This window comes from Anabrus simplex, chromosome 7 (genome assembly GCF_040414725.1).
Source record: "Anabrus simplex isolate iqAnaSimp1 chromosome 7, ASM4041472v1, whole genome shotgun sequence".
In the NCBI taxonomy this organism is placed as follows: domain Eukaryota; kingdom Metazoa; phylum Arthropoda; class Insecta; order Orthoptera; family Tettigoniidae; genus Anabrus; species Anabrus simplex.
Genome location: NC_090271.1, coordinates 175,168,015 through 175,193,943, shown reverse-complemented (window position 1 = coordinate 175,193,943; position 25,929 = coordinate 175,168,015). Strand labels below are relative to the sequence as shown.

General features: G+C 40.8%; 1 protein-coding gene across 1 annotated transcript in view; it reads right to left on the bottom strand.

Annotated features, from left to right (window-relative positions):
- The window catches only part of Als2 (Amyotrophic lateral sclerosis 2), a 226,968-nt gene that overhangs the window by 130,214 nt on the left and 70,825 nt on the right, over positions 1 to 25,929 (bottom strand). The window contains exons 6-7 of the mRNA XM_067151475.2: positions 564 to 744; positions 316 to 482 (exon numbers count right to left, since the gene is read on the bottom strand). Coding sequence (XP_067007576.2) covers positions 316 to 482; positions 564 to 744 — 348 coding nt within the window. The remainder of the gene's footprint in view (positions 1 to 315; positions 483 to 563; positions 745 to 25,929) is intronic.

Here is a 25,929-nt window from a genome sequence, read left to right as displayed (position 1 = left end):
GAACCGAACGACGACAACGACTGAAGCGCTGCAGCGGCCATATTTAAAAACAGTACTTAAAAAATATGCTTCGAAGCTCAATAGAGGATTTAAAAGACCACTGAATTAACTTAATAAAATAAAGATGTTCCTTAAATTCACTAGTATCAACTGCTTATAGATTAGATTCAGAGATACTCTGAACTATATGGAAATCAAACTTAAGTATTAAGAATAATTATTTACATACCATGAAAGACCATAGTTACTGTTGTACATCCGTAAGAGAACGATCAATGCTGCACATAATATCAATAAAGAAGTGAGAGAATTTACCAGTAATAATGTCATCCATGACACCATAACCCTGTTTGATGCCTGCAACCCACTCGCCAACATACACCGAAGCCACAGAAGCCATAAAATGGCCCTCTTTGCGAACACCGTGGCCATGCGGAAAGCCATCCTTGAAATGACCTTCATAAATATCACCACCTGAGTACCTATGACAGACAAATACAGTGAATGAAAATGTACTACATATGTTTCTAGAAACATTTTTCTCCTTGAATCAAGATCCTCACTTTAAAGTACCCTGACCGTTCTGCTGACCATCTCGCCACTGACCCTCATATGTGCTAATTCCAGGAATTTCCAAACAGCCAAAACCATGCATTAAGTTATTTTGGAACTGTCCAATATACACTCTTCCATCAGGCCATATCATCTTCCCTGCTCCTTGCATTTTACCACTGCTCCAACGACCTGAAACAATCAAAATTTAAGATTTGGTAATTAGTTTATTAATAAAGTAATTTTATAATTTGTTCGCGTGAAATTTAAAAAATATTAAAGTAGCATCTTGGACAAATTTAACGATGGTCATAATGACAGAACATTTGCATCTCTGATGTCTTTGAGAGGAAAACGAAAGTATAGTAGTTATAATGAAAAACGTTGAAGCAACACAAGGAGTACATTAGACACAAAACAGTTGTATACCTGATAACTTTGGTAGGAGAAAGGGGCCTAATTTATACATTGTGTTGACCAGAAACTGAAGACACCTGCTCTCTTGGCGATGGCACTGGACTTGAAAGGTTCATGACAGTGAGAAAGTTTGCCAAGATAATTAATAACAACCCTATATACTATATGACACAGTTGATGACTATGATGAGGCATTAACTCAGTGGGCTGAAATATCCAACCTGTACCTAGTTTTTGATACGAAAGACGAGGGCACTTTCCATTCTGCTCGCTGGAGAAGAGCCTACAACCCTGACCTAACATTTGTGTCCAAAGATTAGTTTGATCAACCTCTCAGTATTACATATACAATATTGTCACGTTTCCCAAACAGCCAGCATCGACCAGTCCTGTTGAAAGCAGGTATGAAGATACCCCTGGTGACCTCAGTACTGTTACCCAGACGGAATTTTAATCTGCTAACTGGGATAAATTCTCTAAAGATCTTGATCAGAATCTGTCTGATATAAATCTAGAACCAACTGCCAGTAACTATGATGACTTCGTCAGCTTAGTCATTTTAGCTGCCAAATCAAACATTCCGAGAGGTTTCAGAAAGTATTATGTGCCTGGTTGGAATCCTGAAAGTGAGGCTCTGTATGAAGAATATCAAACAACAGGCAGCCATGAAGTAGGTTCACAGCTTTTATGGTCATTAGACAAGAATAGGAGAGGAAAGTGGGAAGCAACAGGCAAAGACATGAACTTTGTAAAACTGAGCAGAAAAGCTTGGCAAGTCCTATATAGACTTACTGGAAAATATTATTCTAAAAAGCAGTACACTAACTTGAGCCCACATGCCACTGCAAATAGAATGGTCCCAAACCAAGAGAGATAATTACCTTACGAAAATTGTGAAACATAAGCTCACTGAGCTAAAACATGGAACACAGAAGAATGAGGAACTGTCTAGGCTATTCTCTAATCAGGAAGTTGAAGCTGCTATCAAAATGCTGAAATCCGGTAAGGCTGCTGGCCAAGATAATATCTGCAACGAAGTCCTTCAAAATATGGGCCCACATAGCATAAAGTCGATCACTTCTCTTTTTACTTACATCCTTCAGACCAACAACCTGCCAAAGCAGTTCAAACGGTCAAAGGTGATCGCCCTTCTTAAACCTGGAAAGTCAGAGCAGAGACCTGAAAACTACCGTCCAATAACACTTCTTAGTTGCATTTATGAACTCTTGGAACGAGTCCTCCTCACTAGGATAGCACCACTCATTGAAGATGTAATCCCCCCAGAACAAGCTGGCTTCAGAAGAAATCGTAGCTGTACTGATCAAGTTTTGGCTCTTACCACTCACATTGAGGCAGGCTTCCAAAAGAAGTTAAAATCAACAGCTGTCTTTATTGACCTGACAAGTGCATATGATACTGTCTGGCAACATGGACTAAATCTTAAAGTGCTGGAAGTAATTCCCTGCTTGGAAATTGCAAACCTAATATCCAATATGCTCTGTGAGAGAGAGTGTAGTATTCCTAGGTGATTCTGAAACTCGCAAAAGAAAATTAAATAACGGTCTGCCATAGGGATCAGTATTGGCCCCAGTTCTCTTCAACCTCTACATCCATGACTTCCCATCAACCACAGCTACTAAGTTCATCTCTATACAGACAACACTGCACTGGTAGCTCAAAGTAGAAATTTTGAGGATCGAGAAGGCATTTTTCAGCAGACTAGGAGAAAATGGCAACATTCTTCAAGTCTTGGCGATTGATTCCAAGTGCTTCTAAGACCGAGGTTTCATGTTCCCATCTCAGCAACCAACTCGCAAACTACGAGCCATATGTTTTATTCTTTAGTGAAAAACTAAAGTACAATCCATTCCCGAAATATCTAGGAGTCACCCTGGACAGAACTCTGAGCTACAAGGAACATCTCATCAAGCTCTCTCACAAAACTGCTACAAGGAATAACATCCTGCACAAGCTTTGTGGCAGTTCCTGGGGAGCCTTGGCTGAATGCTTATGATTAACGGGTATCAGTCTTGTCTACTCTACAGCGGAATACTGTGCCCTGGTATGGTTGGGAAGTGCACATGTACATAAAGTGGATACTTAGCTGAATGATACCATTGCTGCATAACTGGTACTGTAAAGTCCACACCTCGCCACTGGTTACCCGTACTTAGCCATATCCCACCACCCCACCTGAGGAGAAAATAAGATCTGCTGAGAGAAGCAAAGAAGATCTGGTCATCTTCCTCATTACCAGTTCACCAGGAATTTTGTTACCCATCGCCACGACGACTTCAACTAGGAGACAAGCAAGTGTACTGGCCGGCCAACCCTTGAGGGATAATTTTAATCTAAACCAGGGCTGGCGGGATGAGTGGTCAAATTCCACATCTGGAACTAATGCTCATGAGCTAAATCCAACTCGGAAAATGAAGGGATTCGACCTCCCAAGAAAACTATGGTTGTCACCTCAACAGACTGAGAACTGAGCATGGAAGCCGCAATTTCTTATGCCATAAGTGGGGTTGGATGGATTCTCCAATGTGTGAATGCAGTGAAGAGGAGCAGACCATGGACCATGTCATCCTGTGCTGCCCTCTTCATGCTTACTCCGGAAGCCCCAGCGACCCATTTCATCTTTCAGAAAGTGCTATCAAGTGGCTGAAAAACTTGGACCTGGACTTATGAATCTGTTCTTATAATCACCATATGATTAAATAAATAAAATAAATACTTGGGCTTTCTTTGAAATACACACATACATGAGAAAAATTCTGAATTTAAAAAAATAAAACCAGTTTTCTTCACTTTAGAGTTCCCCATTTTTCTAACTATGAATAAACAGAATTAAAAATAATGTTGTTAGGTCTGTAAAGGTCCCAGGAATTAACCTGGGAGGAGTCCATATGGCTTTTGTCATCTCATGGCTCTGGGCAAATGGGAGTGAAATATGTCGTCACTTGTCATCTGCAACTATAACATACTGGGTTCAGCAAGAGAATCCAACTTAGCCTCTTTCACTCCAACTCCAGCATGTAACCTACAAGAGGTGTCCCTGTTAAACCGAGCAACCCAGTGGAAGGTTGGATAACCAATCGCAGCGGGAAACTGGGTCGGTGAGCCAATCAGTGCTGGTGGCTTCAAGGCTTACAACCTTGATGGTTAAAAACCCGTTACCTTTTAGGTAACCACCTTTACGACTCTCGTAATACTCGAAACACGGAAACAACAAATATTCAGAAATGTACCCCAGGTAGTAAACAATCCACCCCCACACAGTCTGGGGCAAGCAGGTCATTGGATTCTGGGGAACCTGCACCTTCATGCTTCCCACTTCTATCTAATTCTGCTAAATGACAACCAAAGAGAAACATCGAATACTTTGCTACAATAAACATTAATTCCCCAATGAAGGTAGGTGAGCTCAAACAAACGCTAGACGTGCTGGAAAAGTACAAGGTTATCATAGCAGTGCTACAAGAGACTCCGTTCACCGATGAGGATACAATAGAGTCTGGAGTGTACAGAATCTACAAGGGGAAACCTGGTGAGAGTTATCACGACACTTCCACAATTTGGTACTGGGTTTGCGGTACACCACAAGATGGTTGACCATATTTTAGATTTCACTTCACCTAATGGAAGGACCTCCTCATTATCCTTCAGGTCTCGTAATAGAGCATACACAATCATAAATTACCACTCACCCACAAATGACACAAACTGTTCAAACCTGGAAAATGTAGAACAATGCTGGGCCACCTTAGAAGAAACTCTAGATAAGATCCCTTCCCACCATTCCATCATACTCATAGGAGACTTCAATGCATAAGTCCGTAACGAGTGGAAGTACCGGAAGATAGTAGGCCATTATCCAGCCCATAAGAGAACAAACAGAAATGGAGAACGCCTAATTGAACTCTGTGACAAGTACAACTTAGTCCTGAAATCAATAGCCTTCAAACGTCTACTAGAAAGGCCAAAACCTGGATGAGTCCAAATCCTATGCTTGGTGAATTCCAGTTAGACCACGTTGCTATAGCATGGCAGCATCATATGGACTTACAGAACATCAAGGTATTACGAGGAGCCAACATAGACTCTGATCACTACCTTTCACTTGTCAAGATTAATATGCAACCCTTTAGGAAAACACCAAATCTCCAAAGTAGTCATAAGATACCCAGGTTTAACACTCTGCGACTGCGTGATGAGGATTGTGATTTTCAGGATACACTCAGGAAGAATACAGAGAAAGAAGGATGGCCTGCCTTACAAAAGGCCTTGCTGGAAGCCGCTCAAGAAACTATCCCTGCCTCATCAACCAAAGGCAAACACTCAGGAAAAGAAGAAAGAACTTTGAAGACGGGAGTGCAGCAGCGAATGGGGGAATTAAAAGGTCAGTCTTAAATAGTTCATAGTGTTTGTTTTAATATGCTGGGAGTTATGTGCTATTTATCTGTGCATGTACACTCCAGGAACCTGTGCTTTCCGCAACATGTGATGAAGGCCATAGCTCTATTTCCATGTATGATTTTTTTTATCCATTGTACCCTGCCATGGTATTTCAATTGTTTCTGAGCCTGCAGTCCAGCACTCATTCGAATATCTTCAGTGTATGACAGAAGAGTTGAATAGAGTGGTATGTTGCGCAGTCGCTCACATCTCCTTTACCCTTCCAGATTGGAACTGTCGTGCTAGTTGTCCATGCACAGGGAAGTTTCTTCTCGATGATGATCTGGTTGAAGAGCGTGGCAAGGAATTCTGTATTGGGCTTGCCAAGCATTTTTCAGATTTCTGCTGCTATGTCATCTGGACCAGTTGCTTTTCCATTCTTCATCTTCTTTATGGCAATCATTACTTCCTCTGCCATAATCAAAGGCACACGTCCATAGACGGGATCAGAGCTTCCAATCGGTGGATGATCAAATTCTTTGTTGCTGATATCTGCAAAATATTCTGACCAATCGCTGAAGGACAGCTTGTTCGTCTTGTAGTAATTTGTTGTCAGCTCCCTTGATTTGCATGATATATCCAATGTCCTGGGTTGAAAGGTTACGGGACTTTGCAAGACGATAAACGTTATTTTCTCCTGCTTGTGTGCCAAGCTGGTCGTACAGATCATGGTAACAACGATCTTTTGCAGCAGCTACTGCTCTTTTCACTGCTGATTTCACTTTATATCTCTGAAGGTCAGTATCCAGGCGTCTTCCACCAAGCCTTAAAGGCTACCCTTTTCTCATTGATAGCTTGTTGGACTTCATCATTCCACCACCGGGTCTGTTTATCAATGTATATTTGCCTGGGTTTTGTTTTTCCCAGAGTTACTGTTGCTGCCTGATGTATCTGTTTTGCAGCATCTTCCCACATGTCCTCAACTGATTGGTCAGACTTCACTAAGAAGTTGGTTAAAGCTGTCTCATTTTATTCTAGTGGACATTCATTTTCCACCACTTGATACACACAGGTCCAGTTTTAAGTGTCCTAGGACGTTCAACAGTTTTCTGAATATCCAGAACAAGCAAGCAGTGCTGGGGGCAATGCTGTTATATGGGACCACTTTGGTATCCATTACAATCTTCAGATCTTGTTGTCGAACCATCCAGTAATCGATCCGAGTGGCATGACCTCCACTTTTATACGTAGCTAGATGCGTTATCCTGTTCTTGAAATATGGTTTGGTCACAACTAGGTCACGAGCCTCTGCACAATGAAGTATGCGACATCCCTCATCGCTTCACGTGCCAAGACCATATGCTCCATGACATTGCCCATATCCATCCCGTTGAGATCCAACATGACCATTTAAGTCTCGCCCAAGGTAAATTAACTCATCTGGAGGAACTGTTCCCAGATGGGCATCAAGACTGTTCCAGAACTCATCTTCCATGCATGCAGTTTGAGGTGCATTACAAGATATGATATGAGCAGTTATTGATGCTAAATCAATCTTGACAGACATGAGCCTACCTGACACTCTGATGACACTTGTGATGCTGGGGTAGCATAGGCCAACCACTATTGCCACACCATTCGATGTTGTGCTGGTGCCATGATAGATGAGTTTGTAGCCATCTCAAATTTCGCTTCAGAGTCTCTCCACTTGGGCTCCTGTATGCAGGCAATATCAACATGCCTGTTCAACATTTCTAGAGCACGAGTGACACACGTTGCTTTGGGGGAACGCCCTAACATGTTCTGAATTTTGAGAAGACATAACCATAGATGCGATGAAGAATATTGTAGCGTTATTAACAAAAACGCTACCTGTGATACATATATATATGTGTGAACTATCTACTATCTACGCGACATACATTTATATGGTGTCTCTCATCGGAACTGGTAAATTAGCTAATTCCTCTACGGACATTATGTTCATGGGCTAAGTACTGTACTGAGCCGTGATTTTCCGGTTCATATGGAACTGTTATTCTACTCTATGGAAAGACTAAAACCTTGAGTCTGGTGGACTTGATTGTTTTGGGGCATGAGCGCTGTGAGCTGTTGGAGTGTTGGTCGTGTTTCCTGTCTAGGCGTGGCTATTGTGACCTCTCGGAACACTGTTTATTGCTTGGTAATACTTCTGCGAGATATTAATGCATAGTGGAACGATACATGGATGCCTACGCCATCTGTGAGAGTGGCTAGGAACTTATCTTGGTGGTTCAGCGGTCTCCGCCAGAGCGTGTAGCGGGGTCGAGACTGTGTCGCGCCTAGTGACGGTGTGTGAAAGTCGTCTTTTAGCTGTTGGACTCGCTCCCGGCTGGAAGCTAAGCCATGTTTAACGGCTACTCTGTAACTAAAATTATGATTATAGAAACTGTAGGTATCGGATGATCAAGGGGAGTGCACCTCGCCTAACGAGGAAGTATAATTCTGTAACGTATAGTTTTTAAGTATATTCGTTTTTAGCATGTAAGTCTTTCTTTAATTTCTTATTTGTGAAGTGCCGTGGTAGTGGGTTGTAGCACGAGGATGTTACCTGAGCATTACTGATCACCACAGAAGTTCGCCTTTAGGTCTTATTAATGTGTATATATCGTTTTGGTGTAGTTTTCTGTATTCTATAAGTGTATTTATTGTAAGTTAAGTAAGCTACAGCTTGATTATGGTGTTCATATTTGAAGTGTGTGCTGCGTAACGGCGAAGTGCAGTGTGCTCCAGGTAACAGTCAAAATCCGTTCCTGCCTTTTCTAAATTTGTGATTCTCTTGGTTTATTCTTGTTTCTGATGTATCTACGTGTGTTTTGGTGTATTATTTGATTCGTGTGCTGTTTCTTTTGATAAATTGCATCTTCATTATGCCGTGTTTATTGTGATGCACTCTTTCGTCTGTTCTCTCTGATATTTTGTTCCCATATTATTGTTTTGTGATTCGGTTCGTGTTTCGGCCTTCTGTTACTCGTGTTACAACCTAACTACTACGATTGCACTGAACACCACCCATTTCTCTTAAAGGGCATCATTATTATCATTATTTTTATTATTATTATTAGTTGGATTTTTCATAGATTTTATTTTAATTCATACGTATGACTAGGGAATAGGATTGTATATTTATTGCATTTTTGTGGGTGGTTTTATTTTATTATTGCCCTAATAATATTAGGATACCTACATTTATTACTATGATGAAATTCTTTAACAATGTAAAAATTTGAAGACTTAATTGAGGGTTTTGGGCACCCCTAGTGTGGAGTGATTGTTGCTTGGGGCTTATCTACTCTTCTCTGTATTGTTGCTTATCTTATCCTATCGCCGTGTGGCAGTTACGCAACTGTCATTATTATTATTGTCTTGTGGGCATTAGCATCGGCTGTCGCATACCGCTGTCATTAGTATGATGTTTTGTTTTGCGGTATTGAGGCAAAATCGTGTGTTTTTCTATCTTGTAATGTGGGTTCCGCCTCATTAAATTGCGCATTTCTGGTCGTGTTGTTACCGATTACCACATCTACTATGTGGAGTGATTTTATTTATAATATATTAGTGTTGATTTTATTTCAACTATTGTACGACATGTGTTTTCATATTGGTGGGTTGTAGTGTAAGGTCCCGTTATTTTTCTTGCATTGTTTGTTTACGTTATGTGAGTTTGTGAGGAATGATCCTTCCGCTGGGACGTGTCAGAGCCCTCTATTAAATAATTCATTGTAAATTTTATTAATATTTTATGTTTGTTCATGAACACTTATAGTAATTTATTTAGTTAGCTGACTGGTGCACCAGAATCTTATTTTACAAAGAAGACTTATTTTAATGAATATTAATTTTATTTATATCTAGATTTGTTACCTGTTTTATTTTCGTGGATGCCAGAAGGAATATAATTTTATTTTTTTAATTCATTACGTTAATTGGGGTCTAATGATTTTTCTTTTATTTTTAAATAATATGTAAGAATGAATTTTCTTTTAAGTATAAATTAATTAAAAATTTTATGTTGGTGTTATTTGGGCGATGTCTGTCGCAATTCCTAATGATCCCATCCTCTAATCTTATTTCTTTGGGTTTGGTCCTGCACACTTCCATTTTGCCTTTGTTGATGTTGTTTACTGTTTATTTTGTATGCGCACGTCGCAATGACGCTTGTCATTTTCTTGTATTGCTTGAGGGCGTTGCAGTAGTGGTAGCTATAGAGCGTGGTTTTCTGTGTTGAAGCTACGCTGAATAGCTAGTTATGAAATTGTGACGCAGGCATCTCGAGTGGCACCAACTAATTGGAAACTCATGGCTTGTCGTAAATTGTGTAAAACTGATATGTTCCTAAATAATTTGTGGTTTTCTGTTTATTTTCATGTATGCTCGAGTTCCGGGTTTTCGGTTCTCTGGCCACTGTGGTGCTTATGTTCGTGGTCAATTTCTGTTGATTTTTCCCTGTTCCGCTTAACGCTGTATGATGGGTCATGGAAGCCGGTTCCTTTCCTTGTGCTGTTCTTATTTTGGACCTGCGATATCTGGGTGAGTCGTTGACCATTATTATTTATTACTCATGAATGGAGTTACATTATTTTTATTTGAGATTGTTTCTAAATTAAATTTTGCAAAATATTCTCCCACATTTTACTGAAATTAAATTGTGTTTGTGGCCATTAATTATTTTTCGTTTAGTAGGTCTTGTTTCTAGTGAAGGAGTTGGTAAGCTGGTGGCCCATCGACTCACTGCAAAGATATAAGGGCTTGTGTTAAATTGATTGGTAACTATTGCTTAGTGTGTAAAAGTTTATCTTTGTTTCAGCTTCGCTTGTAGTCCTGATCGTGTGTTGAAAAATTTGTTACTTTAATATTTCTCTTCCAGTGACTGTGTTCCCGCCTAACTGTTCGGAGTGGGTGTATCAAAATTTATTTACAATTTTGACCCATGCTGACCTTTCTTTCAGCTAATGTCTGTCTGTGAACCTGCTCGCTCTGGTTACTACATGTCTTGTGTGATGATAGTGTGATTTGTTGACATGGTGAGATGTCAGTTGATTATAATTGTAATGGTATAATGGATACTACTTGGGTCTTGTGCTATGGGAAATTGTTCCTATTTGACTTATGGGAGTCTTGTGCATGTTCCCGGGGTAATATTGTGTTGTTATTATGGGCTTGTGTTGGCATTCTTGTATGCATATATAATGTAATGGTGATATATTGACGTGTATCTCACGTGGATTTTATGTCATGATGGTAACCATGGGCTGTGTTCTTGTTCTGGTGTATTTTACGGTGTTTCGTTGGTTGAATGCTGATAGGCTACGGCTGTATGGTTCATCGAAGGTTATATTGACCTTTATCTTAATTTGAAGTGTCCATGTCAGGTAGTGCTGTCAATTCTCTCATGCGCTCATCCATTTCTACTGGTAACCTTTACCATGTGGTGTTCTGTTCTGGTGTTGCTTACCTTCCTGTTGTTTTTGGTACTTGGTGCATGTGGTCAAGTTGTAACTAGGTGGGTCCTAAATTTATTGGTCACGTTTTCTTCTTTAACGTCTGTGGGTTTATTTGCCTGGTTTATGGTAGTCTGTACTTGTTAGCTTCTTCCCCCTCACATTCATCTGTCCTGTTATCTGTGCATTAAATGTCTGCTCCGGTATGGTATTTTCGGTAACTCGCCTTGGATGACTGGTGCCGTGCATGTGGTGTATCTGCTGGTTCTGGTTGATGAGTGTCAGTTTTAGCCTTGTGCTTGAGTGTAAATTTTCATTCTTCCTGATATTTCATTTTCTGGTGCTGGTTGGTTGCTATATGTATTGGTGCTTACTCATTCCTACCTGTAATTGTAAATCTGTACCCTGGTACTGGTGATACTTGGTGGTTGTGTGGGTTCATTGCTGGAATCTTGGTGTGGATCATGGCTGGCTTATTGCTAAAGGCGATCATTCGTTTTTTCTGTGTTTTCATCCTGGGATTTTGGTTGTGGGTCTCGCAGTTGTCATGTGGTTATTGGTACTCATTTATCTAAACATTGTGGGATTTGTTCTTAAATTCATATTTGCTTCTTATTAAATCCTTCCTGTTCATTTGCTGAGGATTATGGGAGTGCATTTCATCATCATTGTCAGTCTGGCGTGTGCTGTTTATTTAGTTGAGTGTGACATTCTCGAAATTGAGGTGAAGTCTTCTCTAGTGTAATCTTGAGCCTATCTGTCACCGTATGTCCATGTCTTGGCTGGTATATTTATTAATCCTTGTGTCCTCGTGTAGGAAAGGAGTTTGCGAGTCAGTATGGGATGTCTTGCAGGTGATTCAGTTCACACTATTATTAGCCCAAGATTTTCTTGAGGCCCGTCTGGGCATTTGGTGGTCATCTCATGGATGTACACTGGCTTCGACCATGTTTAGTGATATTGTGTGATTTGAGAACTTGTGTTTCTTCAAAATGATATCTGTAGGGCAGATGTGAGAAAAATTCGTATACTGAGAAGGGTTTCCCTTGCGCCCTAAGGCTGTTTATATGTAATCTCATTCGATCATATTTATTTGCATAATCTGCTTCTTATTTTACTCTGTGGTCTGTCTATCATCTAGTTTACCTCCTCTTGTAATTCGGTTGCTTCTAGCTCAAACCGGCATGTTTTCGCAATTTTATATTGTGGCTTGCTTGTCATCTGACTGTTCTGGGGTCTGTTCCTGTGAGTAGGGGATCATGTGGAATGGCTCTTGTTCGGTTGCTGAAATTCTTGGTCTGTCATTGGTGGTATGGGACCCAATTGACTGGCTGAAGGTTCTTCTCCATCAACTCATGAGCCTTGTCATCGTGTCAACTATCAATTCAGCATCGTTTATGTATTATTTTATCCCGTGAATTCCGACTGGCTGGAAGGGTGTCTGTGGATTAGCATAATCTCACAGGGTGGACTGTCTTTACGCCACCATATTCTTAGTCCTGGGTTATCCAGAGGTTCTCTGAGCACTTGATGGTTTTGGTAGTACACCTGTGCTCGTTGTATTCGAACATGGTTTATATGGTGTGGAATTTTCTTGAATCTTGGCCTTTAATTATGCTGCTTTGAGATGGTTCTGCCTGGTGCTATAATACCGTTTTCTTTTCATGTTGTGTGCTTTACTATCCTTTCTGTAATTGTTGGCTGTCATGTGGTGGTTGGTCTGGATTACTGGCGCATGGTGATCTCTTGCGGACACACTTTTGAGCTCCTCTCCACCTGTTATTATGCTAGCGAAGTCTCCAGATATCGCCATTGCCTTCACTATTCTGGGTCGATTGCCATGTGATCTCTGCATTGTGGTTATGGATGGTTTGGGATACTGTGTTTTCTGGTTCTGGGTGGTGTCCTTTCTGCCTGTCATGTTCTTCTGAGTTATCTGGTTATTTAGTAGCTGGTGTTGTGTCAATGAGTTGATCGTTATGGGTGAAATCTGTTCGTTTCGCTGTGTGATTATCCATCTTTTCTCCCTCCCTGTATCCTCCGTTGTTTATTTATTTCTGTTGTGTATCGTGCCTCCCTTCTGATCCGTTTATCTCATCTGTTAAATTATGTAAGGTGTGGAAGAATGCTAAGTTGTTTATTGTAAAAAAGAATGTGAAATAGAATTTCATAATGGTCTTCGACCTTGTTTTGGTGTATGAGTGCCCAGGTTTGGGCTTTTTATGTATATTTGGTCCTGTTGTGGGCAAAATTTTCGTTCCTTTCGCCGGTATTTCATGACCCAGCATCTATATTCCAAATTATTGCTCTTGCTTCTGTTATTTTATTTCCTCTGGTAAATTAATTATTGGGAACATTCAGTTTAGTTAGGTCCTCTTTTCTTGTAGATATGGGTTGCTTTATTCTAGTATAGTAAGATTATCCTGATTTATTAGTCCTCATTTAGTTCTTGTAAATTGATTATTGTAATTTCCACTAGTGTAATATTCTGTAATAATAACCATAAAGGTTAGCAAATGTCAATGCCAGAAGTGGCAAATGAACTGTAGTCAAGCCAAGGGTGTTAACCGTGTGGTCAAACTTAATGTGAATACTGGAGATGATACTCTTGTCACTGTAAGCAGTTGTGCTTACTACTGTCCCATGAACTTTCAAAAACACTATTTCAAGTGGGTCATTGAAACCCGGTTCGGAATTAATTATATCCCTAATATGTGTGTGAAGACCGATTTAGTGACTAATTACCTTTTGGACTGTGCTTGTTCCCTCGCTGGCTGCTTTTTGTTCCTGTTGCAGCTATACGCGCGCCCCTTTGGAGCTGCCGTTGCAAGAAGCTAAGCTGGACTCGTGCATCTAAATTCCTGTGTCATTGGAGCTCAACGTTCGGTGCTGAAATCTAGCTAGTCATGAGTCTGTTTACCACCTGGTGCGTTGTACGCTGTCCTTACTGGCCATTTGAACACCGTCTTCTTGCACACTGAACAGTCCATGTGTGCCCAGTGTTGTTTCTTCAATGTCACCCATTTCCAAGTAAGATTGTTCCAAAGTTATTCTATATGCATGAATGGAAACATACTCGACGTCGAGAAATTCTGACCCTAAACTTGTGACGCCTAAATTACTATGGACTTGACATGTGAAGACGTGCCAAACATTTTGAAAGGTTGTGGTATCTTGTGACTGTGTGGTACCTTTCCTGGTGCATACGACTGAACTCTACCTGCTCATCGTGGCCCCCAGTGGTCCTCTTTCGGCGGGGGAGACTGTAGCGTTATTAACAAAAACGCTACCTGTGATACATATATATATGTGTGAACTATCTACTATCTACGCGACATACATTTATATGGTGTCTCTCATCGGAACTGGTAAATTAGCTAATTCCTCTACGGACATTATGTTCATGGGCTAAGTACTGTACTGAGCCGTGATTTTCCGGTTCATATGGAACTGTTATTCTACTCTATGGAAAGACTAAAACCTTGAGTCTGGTGGACTTGATTGTTTTGGGGCATGAGCGCTGTGAGCTGTTGGAGTGTTGGTCGTGTTTCCTGTCTAGGCGTGGCTATTGTGACCTCTCGGAACACTGTTTATTGCTTGGTAATACTTCTGCGAGATATTAATGCATAGTGGAACGATACATGGACGCCTACGCCATCTGTGAGAGTGGCTAGGAACTTATCTTGGTGGTTCAGCGGTCTCCGCCAGAGCGTGTAGCGGGGTCGAGACTGTGTCGCGCCTAGTGACGGTGTGTGAAAGTCGTCTTTTAGCTGTTGGACTCGCTCGCGGCTGGAAGCTAAGCCATGTTTAACGGCTACTCTGTAACTAAAATTATGATTATAGAAACTGTAGGTATCGGATGATCAAGGGGAGTGCACCTCGCCTAATGAGGAAGTATAATTCTGTAACGTATAGTTTTTAAGTACATTCGTTTTTAGCATGCAAGTCTTTCTTTAATTTCTTATTTGTGAAGAGCCGTGGTAGTGGGTTGTAGCACGAGGATGTTACCTGAGCATTACTGATCACGACAAAAGTTCGCCTTTAGGTCTTATTAATGTGTATATATCGTTTTGGTGTAGTTTTCTGTATTCTATAAGTGTATTTATTGTAAGTTAAGTAAGCTACAGCTTGATTATGGTGTTCATATTTGAAGTGTGTGCTGCGTAACGGCGAAGTGCAGTGTGCTCCAGGTAACAGTCAAAATCCGTTCCTGCCTTTTCTAAATTTGTGATTCTCTTGGTTTATTCTTGTTTCTGATGTATCTACGTGTGTTTTGGTGTATTATTTGATTCGTGTGCTGTTTCTTTTGATAAATTGCATCTTCATTATGCCGTGTTTATTGTGATGCACTCTTTCGTCTGTTCTCTCTGATATTTTGTTCCCATATTATTGTTTTGTGATTCGGTTCGTGTTTCGGCCTTCTGTTACTCGTGTTACGACCTAACTACTACGACTGCACTGAACACCACCCATTTCTCTTAAAGGGCATCATTATTATCATTATTTTTATTATTATTATTAGTTGGATTTTTCATAGATTTTATTTTAATTCATACGTATGACCAGGGAATAGGATTGTATATTTATTGCATTTCTGCGGGTGGTTTTATTTTATTATTGCCCTAATAATATTAGGATACCTACATTTATTACTACGATGAAATTCTTTAACAATGTAAAAATTTGAAGACTTAATTGAGGGTTTTGGGCACCCCTAGTGTGGAGTGATTGTTGCTTGGGGCTTATCTACTCTTCTCTGTATTGTTGCTTATCTTATCGCCATGTGGCAGTTACGCAACTGTCATTATTATTATTGTCTTGTGGGCATTAGCATCGTTACAAGATATTAGAATCATTCCGTATTGACGGTTTTCACTTTACAATGGCGAAAAATGAAAGTATCCTCCTATTCAATACATCATATATTCCGTCATTAGACGGAGTAAACAAGTTCAGACATGTTTCGGCTCGTTTGAGCCATCTTCAGTGAAAAAATTAGGGGGGTTGGAATAATTTACATAATATGAGTTGAAAAAAATGCTAAAAAACATAATGAAAGCGCAAATGAAAAAACAAACAAAAGAGAGCCTAGACGGAAACAAAATAGCACAAATATACAATATTTACATCAAAATGCAGAGCAAAAAACAACTTATTGCAACAAAATTCAGTGAAACTGGAGTTAATTTGAACTAATAATTGATACTAAAACATTAGTATGATGTTTTGTTTTGCGGTATTGAGGCAAAATTGTGTGTTTTTCTATCTTGTAATGTGGGTTCCGCCTCATTAAATTGCGCATTTCTGGTCGTGTTGTTACCGATTACCACATCTACTATGTGGAGTGATTTTATTTATAATGTATTAGTGTTGATTTTATTTTAACTATTGTACGACATGTGTTTTCACATTGGTGGGTTGTAGTGTAAGGTCCCGTTATTTTTCTTGCATTGTTTGTTTACGTTATGTGAGTTTGTGAGGAATGATCCTTCCGCTGGGGCATGTCGGAGCCCTCTATTAAATAATTCATTGTAAATTTTATTAATATTTTATGTTTCTTCACGAACACTTATAGTAATTTATTTAGTTAGCTGACTGGTGCACCAGAATCTTATTTTACAAAGAAGACTTATTTTAATGAATATTAATTTTATTTATATCTAGATTTGTTACCTGTTTTATTTTCGTGGATGCCAGAAGGAATATAATTTTATTTTTTTAATTCATTACGTTAATTGGGGTCTAATGATTTTTCTTTTATTTTTAAATAATATGTAAGAATGAATTTTCTTTTAAGTATAAATTAATTAAAAATTTTATGTTGGTGTTATTTGGGCGATGTCTGTCGCAATTCCTAATGATCCCATCCTCTAATCTTATTTCTTTGGGTTTGGTCCTGCACACTTCCATTTTGCCTTTGTTGATGTTGTTTACTGTTTATTTTGTATGCGCACGTCCCAATGACGCTTGTCATTTTCTTGTATTGCTTGAGGGCGTTGCAATATCTCAACTGGCTGGTTGCTTAGCATGTTGTTGAGGGCATTTTATACCTACCGCCAGGATTAAAAGAGGCTGCCCCTAACCTGGGGTACAGATGCCTTCGACAGCCACCCCTAACATGGGGAACAGACACTATTTAATAGAAAGTTGTACTCTTACTAATCCCCGAGTACAGGGCTGCCTCTTCTGCCATTGCCACTGTACTGAAGTCCACCTTCTCCGATGTAGATGCCATTAAGGTCTTCAATCATAATCCTAAGATGGGACCCTTACCAGATGCCACACAGTCAGTGTGCTCTGGGACTCAAATAGGCAGGGGCGCCACTCCCTGGGCTGGGCTACCTCCGAAGAGGGTCCCTACCTGCTACCTGAACCTTAACACTTCATTATTGGTTACAAAAATCTGTCCAGGCTATTCTGAGTGTTCTCCTATTTAAGCACATTTCAAAAGCCTCTAATCTGTTCATGGAGAAAGGTTTGACAGTCCAGGTCTCTACTCCATAGAGCAGGGTTGACCAGACGTAACATCTCAACAGCTCTTGCCTGAGTTTGATGTTTAGATTATCATCACAAAAGATTGAACTCATCTTTTGGAAAGATGATCTGGAAATCTCAATATGGCATCTGGTCTCTTTTTCAAGGTCCAGACTGTCTGTTATGGTGCTTCAAGGCATGTAAACTGACTCATTCAATGATTTGATAATTTAATGAAATTGAGATACTTTCAGGGTTGCTTAAAACTGCTAAATACCATGAACTTAGTTTTTGTGGTACTGGTGTTTAGACCATTCCTTAACCAACTCAGATGAACAAACTTTAATGTGATATTTTAATTTAAAGACACCATATAACACCATATAACATGTCATTTTATTTTAATATGAGCCATCCTTAATGTTTTTTAATTTTACAATAACGGACTTGGGTTCCATATTTCAAATACCTAAGTCTATCATGTCATTTTAAGTTACATATTACCGATTTTAGCTGGTGTTAAATTATTTTATTTACTTGCGCTAAATATATTTACCGTTTAGGGATAAATTTTGGATATTAACTCACATAATTTTAACATTTTAAAGATAAGTAAAAGGTAATTAAGGTTTGTAATACTTCGGGATAATGCATTGTTAAGATAGAGATGTTATCTGCATAAATTCACTTGGTCGGTGGTGACATCTACTGGCATTCCCTATTGATTAATCTTCCTATTGTTGTACATATCTTACTTTGGGTTTCAGGTGGGCTTGCCCCTTTTGTGTCATTGGGTCATTTTTGTGCTGCCTTTTGTGTTAAATATTTCTCGTCGGTATATATTTATATTTTAATTTTACGTGATGATTTATGGATCTATGTCTGTCCATATTTCAGGTGTGCGATTCCTTCACTAGGGATTGTCCTAAGCCACCCACGGTTACTCAGTCCAACTATATGTCCCACATTTTATGTTTCTAAATCTGATTTAATGTTTTAAAAAAAAGGATTTGTATGGGTAAAAAAAATTTAAGTTAGTTTAAGGAGCTCCTTACATAGACTATTTAGTAAACTGATATATTTATTTTAAAACTACTCTATTATTATTTCATCATTGTATTTGTTTAGTTGGCAATGGTTTTATTTATAATATTACAGATCTGTTTGCTTATATTTTAAAATTTTTCTGTTACTTGGCAAGCAATTGAAAACTTGCTAATTTCCTTGTATTTACTAAACTATTAATTCATTATAAATTATCTGTATGTTATCTATACCATAAAGTCTAATTATAGTGTATTTTTTGAAAACTGATGTTATTTTTGATGTCTGCCTCAGCATTTCTCACGGAACTGGAGGCTGTATCATAGAGATAGGATAGGAAAGATAGGAGGGGGAGTATTCATTCTCGTGAAAGAAGAATTTGTAAGCTACGAATAAGTTAAAGATGACAAGCACGAAATTCTAGGGGTAAGGCTCATTTCTGAAGATAATAGGCAATTAGATGTCTTTGCAGTGTACAGAGCAGGAAAGGGTAGCGCAGATGCTGATTCAGAATTATTTGATAAGATAATCAGCTATGTGGGAAACGAGAAGGAAAGGAATGTGATCGTAGCGGGTGATCTCAATTTACCAAATGTCGATTGGGAAGGTAATGCGAACGACAGGAAGCATGACCAACAAATGGCAAATAAGTTAATATGGGAAGGGCACCTGATTCAGAAAGTGATGGAACCAACTAGAGGGAAGAATATTCTGGATGTGGTGCTGGTAAAACCAGATGAGCTCTACAGAGAAACCGAAGTAATAGATGGTATTAGTGATCACAAAGCTGTTTTTGTGGTAATTAAAAATAAATGTGAAAGAAAGGAAGAGATTAAAATTAGGACTGTTAGGCAGTACCATATGGCTGATAAAACAGGCATGAGGGAGGTTTTAATAAGCAACTATGATCGCTGGAAAAACGGTAAATAAAAATGTAAACAGACTCTGGGATGGGTTTAAAGAAATTGTTGAGGAATGTGAAAAAAGGTTTGTACATTTAAAGGTGGTAAGGAATGGTAAAGAGCCACTATATTATAACAGGGAAGTAAAGAGACTACGAAGGAGGTGCAGGTTGGAAAGAAACAGTTAGAAATGGCTGTGGAAGTAAGGAGAAATTGAAGGAACTTACTAGGAAATTGAATCTAGCAAAGAAGTCAGCTAAGGATAGCATGATGGCAAGCATAATTGGTGGCCACACTAATTTTAGTGAAAAATGGAAGAGTATGTATAGGTACTTTAAGGCAGAAACAGGTTCCAAGAAGGACATTCCAGGAATCATTAATGAACAAGGGGAGTGTGTATGCAAGGATCTTCAAAAGGCAGAAGTATTCAGTCAGCAGTATGTAAAGATTGTTGGTCACAAAGATAATGTCCAGATAGAGGAGGTGACTAATACTAAAGAAGTATTAAAATTACCTACGACAGCAAAGACATTTACAGTAAGATACAAAAGTTGAAAACTAGAAAAGCAGCTGGAATTGATAAGGTTTCAGGGGATATACTAAAGACAATGGGTTGGGATATAGTACCATATCTGAAGTATTTATTTGATTTTTGTTTGCATGAAGGAACTTTACCAAATGAATGGAGAGTTTCTATAGAAGCCCCTGTATATAAAGGAAAGGGTGATAGGCATAAAGCTGAAAATTACAGGCCAGTCAGTTTGACATGCATTGTATGTAAGCTTTGGGAAAGCATTCTTTCTGATTATACACTGACTGACAGTGACAATGCAACACCAAGGAGGAGTGGTTCAAAAGGGATGATAGTTGGGGAAAAAACAGAGTCGGCACGGAAGAATAATTGATGTTTATTTCAAACCGATATGCAGGTTACACAATGCGCACAGCATCGACTCAGTAGGATGTAGGACCACCGCGAGCGACGATGCACGCAGAAACACGTCGAGGTACAGAGTCAATAAGAGTGCGGATGGTGTCCTGAGGGATGGTTCTCCATTCTCTGTCAACCATTTGCCACAGTTGGTCGTCCGTACGAGGCTGGGGCAGAGTTTGCAAACGGCGTCCAATGAGATCCCACACGTGTTCGATTGGTGAGAGATCCGGAGAGTACGCTGGCCACGGAAGCATCTGTACATCTCGTAGAGCCTGTTGGGAGATGCGAGCAGTGTGTGGGCAGGCATTATCCTGCTGAAACAGAGCATTGGGCAGCCCCTGAAGGTACGGGAGTGCCACCGGCCGCAGCACATGCTGCACGTAGCGGTGGGCATTTAACGTGCCTTGAATACGCACTAGAGGTGACGTGGAATCATACGCAATAGCGCCCCAAACCATGATGCCGCGTTGTCTAGCGGTAGGGCGCTCCACAGTTACTGCCGGATTTGACCTTTCTCCACGCCGACGCCACACGCGTCTGCGGTGACTATCACTGACAGAACAGAAGCGTGACTCATCGGAGAACACGACGTTCCGCCATTCCCTCATCCAAGTCGCTCTAGCCCGGCACCATGCCAGGCGTGCACGTCTATGCTGTGGAGTCAATGGTAGTCTTCTGAGCGGACGCCGGGAGTGCAGGCCTCCTTCAACCAATCGACGGGAAATTGTTCTGGGCGATATTGGAACAGCCAGGGTGTCTTGCACATGCTGAAGAATGACGGTTGACGTGGCGTGCGGGGCTGCCACCGCTTGGCGGCGGATGCGCCGATCCTCGCGTGCTGACGTCACTCGGGCTGCGCCTGGACCCCTCGCACGTGCCACATGTCCCTGCGCCAACCATCTTCGCCACAGGCGCTGCACCGTGGACACATCCCTATGGGTATCGGCTGCGATTTGACGAAGCGACCAACCTGCCCTTCTCAGCCAGATCAGCATACCCCTCGTAAAGTTGTCTGTCTGCTGGAAATGCCTCCGTTGACGGCGGCCTGGCATTCTTAGCTATACACGTGTCCCGTGGCACACGACAACACGTTCTACAATGACTGTCAGCTGAGAAATCACGGTACGAAGTGGGCCATTCGCCAACGCCGTGTCCCATTTATCGTTCGCTACGTGTGCAGCACAGCGGCGCATTTCACATCATGAGCATACCTCAGTGACGTCAGTCTACCCTGCAATTGGCATAAAGTCCTGACCACTCCTTCTTGGTGTTGCATTTGCTCTGTCAGTCAGTGTATAAGACATGTTTGCAAAATTAATAAATGGTTTGACAGAAGGCAGTTTGGGTTTAGGAAAGCTTATTCCACTGAAGCCCAACTTGTAGGATTCCAGCAAGATATAGCAGATATCCTGGATTCAGGAGGTCAATTGGACTGTATTGCAATTGACTTATCTAAGGCATTTGATAGGGTAGATCATGGGAGACTACTGGCAAAAATGAGTGCAATTGGACTTGATTAAAGAGTTACTGTATGGGTGGCTCTGTTTCTAGAAAACAGAACTCAGAGAATTAGAGTAGGTGAAGCTTTATCTGTCCATGTAAAAATTAAGAGGGGAATTCGTCAAGGCAGTATTATTGGACCTTTATGTCTTCTTATATATATCAATATAATTTTGTGTGGCTATTTCTAGCCGAGTGCAGCCCTTGTAAGGGTGGGCGGCATCTGCCGTGGGTAGGTAACTGCGTGTTATTGTGGTGGAGGATAGTGTTATGTGTGGTGTGTGAGTTGCAGGAATGTTGGGGACAGCACAAACACCCAGCCCCCGGGCCATTGGAATTAACCAATGAAGGTTAAAATCCCCGACCCGGCCAGGAATCAAACCCGGGACCCTCTGAACCGAAGGCCAGTACGCTGACCATTCAGCCAACGAGTCGGACATATATATCAATGATATGTGTAAAGAAGTGGAATCAGAGATAAGGCTTTTCGCAGATGATGTTATTCTGTACAGAGTAATAAATAAGTTATAAGATTGTGAGCAACTGCAAAATGACCTTGATAATGTTGTGAGATGGACAGTAGGCAATGGCATGATGAAAAACGGGGATAAAAGTCAGGTTGTGAGTTTCACAAATAGGAAAAGTCCTTTCAGTTTTAATTACTGCGTTGATGGGGTGAAAGTTCCCTTTGGGGATCATTGTAAATACCTAGGTATAAATATAAGGAAAGATCTTCATTGGGGTAATCACATAAATATTATTGTAAATAAAGGGCACAGATCTCTGCACATGGTTATGAGAGTATTTAGGGGTTGTAGTAAGGATGTAAAGGAGAGAGCATATTTGTCTCTGGTGAGACCTCAACTTGAGTATGGTTCTAGTGTATGGGACCCTTACCAGGATTACTTGATTCAGGAACTGGAAAAAATCCAAAGAAAAGCAGCTCGATTTGTTCTGGGCGATTTCTGACAAAAGAGTAGCGTTACAAAAATGTTGCAAAGTTTGGGCTGGGAAGACTTGGGAGAAAGGAGACGAGCTGCTCGACTAAGTGGTATGTAATAATACCAATATAATGGTCCGTTATTGGACATTATAAATTTTCCAGCTAACTCATTCTTGGTTCCCTGCGTTTCACCCTCGTGTGCTAAGTTAGGCTCGTCATTTGGGACTTAGCACACCACCCAAGACGCAAGGCTAGTGCATACCATGGAGGCCACTGCATAGGCTACTTGAAGCCACCAGCAGTGCCAATGCACTATGAGAGCTATGTCTCATTTTCAAAAATTGATGCCTGCCTGGCCATCATCTACATCATAAGTGGTATGTTCCGAGCTGTCAGTGGAGAGATGGCGAGGGAGGACATCAGTAGACGAATAAGTTTGGATGGTGTCTTTAAAAGTAGGAAAGATCACAAGATGAGGATAAAGTTGGAATTCAAGAGGACATATTGGGGCAAATATTCATTTATAGGAAGGGGAGTTAGGGATTGGAATAACTTACCAAGGGAGATGTTCAATAAATTTCCAATTTCTTTGCAATCATTTAAGAAAAGGCTAGGAAAACAACAGATAGGGAATCTGCCACCTGGGTGACTGCCCTAAATGCAGATCAGTAGTGATTGATTTCCCGGGGATCTAAGCCTCTTGTGTTTTTTTTTTTTTAATGGGATGGGTTTTCAGCACAGTTTCTTGCTTCCACTTATGTATGGTAAGTTATTTACCAGGAAGTGCTGGATTGTATTATTGTTTTGTCCTTCTATCATTGTCGTGCACGTTAACCTATGGCGTTGTTTGCGTAACATCATTCTTTGTCATCTCGGGGTGGGGTTGCACGGGTTAAATGGCCACAAAGACAAGGAATAGTGTGTCATGTAAATTTAAAGAAAGATGTTATATACAGCTATTTGTAACACTCTGGATTGGTCCTTGGCGTTCCAACAACAGTGCATCAAGTTACTGAAGAAACTTGGCTCAAGAGTGAATCTACTCTGTAAGATTGCCGGAAGCAGCTGGGGTGCAGAAACTAATACTCTACGTTCTGCTCCACTCGCTCTTGTATATTCTGCTGGTGGATATTGAGCCCCTGTATGGGAAAACAGCGCTCATGCCACTAAGATTGATGTGCAACAATGAGACCATGAGAGTTATCACTGGTACTGTCAGATCTACTCCCACACTGTGGCTACCAGTCCTACCTAATATCGCTCTGCAAGATCTAAGGAGGAAAGCAACTAAAGCTTGCTCAAGAAGATCACCTCTCATAAGAACTCTCCATTGTATGATGCCCTGTAAGATCCACCAGCAACATGTTTGAAATCACGCAAGCCACCCTGGGTTGATTTAGAAAGTATCAATTCTTCCGACATGACCTCCAAGTGGCAAAAACGTTGGAATGAACATCCACCCAAAAATGCTCACCTGGTTGAAGATCCTACAAAGAAGGTAGAGGGATTCCAACTACCACGCCAAATCTGGTCGAACTTGAACCGCATTAGAACGGGTCAAGGGAAGTGTAGCCACATCTTAAAAGAAATGGGGTTTCAGTACATCTGCTGCCTGCGACTATGGAGTGGAGGACCACACCACACAACACATTGTTCAGGAGTGCCCACTTCGTACATTTGACGGTGGTCTGAATACTCTACACAAAGTGATACCATGAGCTCTGGAATGGTTGTCAAATTTGGATATTTCCATTTGATTATTCGTAAAATTTTGTGTACTTATACAACCATAAATATATACCAACAAACTGTCCAAAAAAATGTTTACCATTGATGTAGTGGCTGCTGAAGGAGGACACACAATTCTTCAACTATCCCCTTACTCTGGCATAACATGGTCAAAAATTAAAAGGATAATGTGTCAGGAAATATGTAGATCCATTAGTTAAAGGAGACTATCAGTACATTTTCTGAGGTTACCATTTCCGACTGTGAAGGTTACTGCAGGAATGTCGAGTCTATGGAGCAGGAATATTGGAGAAAAGATGGCATTATGGAAGGAGCAGTTGATACCCGATTGTCAATTGGAATGACATGTCTAATTCTGAAGAATATTTGGCCTCATGACTCTTATACAGATGCAAGGGAGATTCATGTACACACGTAAAAAAAGTGTAGCATCACCTCGGTTCCAAGATCGTCGGAACACCGACGCTGAATGTTTATATTGCATCACGAACACAGTCCCTTTTGACTGTTCCCAGATCTCATTAAACCTGCCCAAAAATGTAAACCACTATGCAAGAGCAGGGCCTATTAGACAGAGTGCGTACGACAGCCGATCATTTCTAGTTATCCCACCCGAAGGAGGTACACTGCTTGTGTTGTCTGTAGTTCTGCCGTGCCTAGAAGGTCAATAGCGCAGTTTGATCATATCCGCATTGTTACGTTACCAAAGCGATGTTGTTCGGACATGGAAGAGGTACAGAGATACAGGAACTGTCGATGACATGCCTCGCTCAGGCTGCCCAAGGGTCACAACTGCAGTGAATGACCACTATTTATCAATTTCAGCTCGGAGGAATACTGAAAGCAGCACCACTATGCTGAATATTGCGTTTCGTACAGCCACAGGACATTGTGTTTCAACTCAAACCGCGTGCAATAGGCTGCATGATAAGCACCTTCACTCCCGAAGTCTATGGTGAGGTCCACCTTTGCAACCTAGACACCATGCAGCGCAGTACAGGTGGGACCAGAAACATACTGAATGGACCCATCAAATTTGGCATCATGTTCTCTTCACAGATGAGTGTAACATATGCCTTCAACCATACAATCGTTGGAGACGTGTTTGGAGGCAACCTGGCCAGGCTGAACATCTTAGACACACTGTTCAGCGAGTGTAGCAAGGTGGTGGTTCCCTGATGTTTTTGGGTGGCATCATGTGGGGCCCACGTACACAACTGGTGGTCATGGAAGGCACCAAAATGGCTATACGATACAGAAATAACATCCTCTGACCTATAGTGCAACCATATCGGCAGCATATCAGAGAAGTATTCATCTTCATGGATGACATTTCTCACCCTCATCGTGTACATCTTGTGAATGAGTTCCTTCGTAATAATGACATCGCTCGACTAGAGTGGCCAGCATGTTCTCCAGACATGAACCCTATCAAACATGCCTGGGATACATTGGAAAGGGCTGTTTTTGGACGAAGTGACCCACCAACCAATCTGAAAGTTCTATGCCGAATTACCATTGAGGAGTGAGACAACCTGG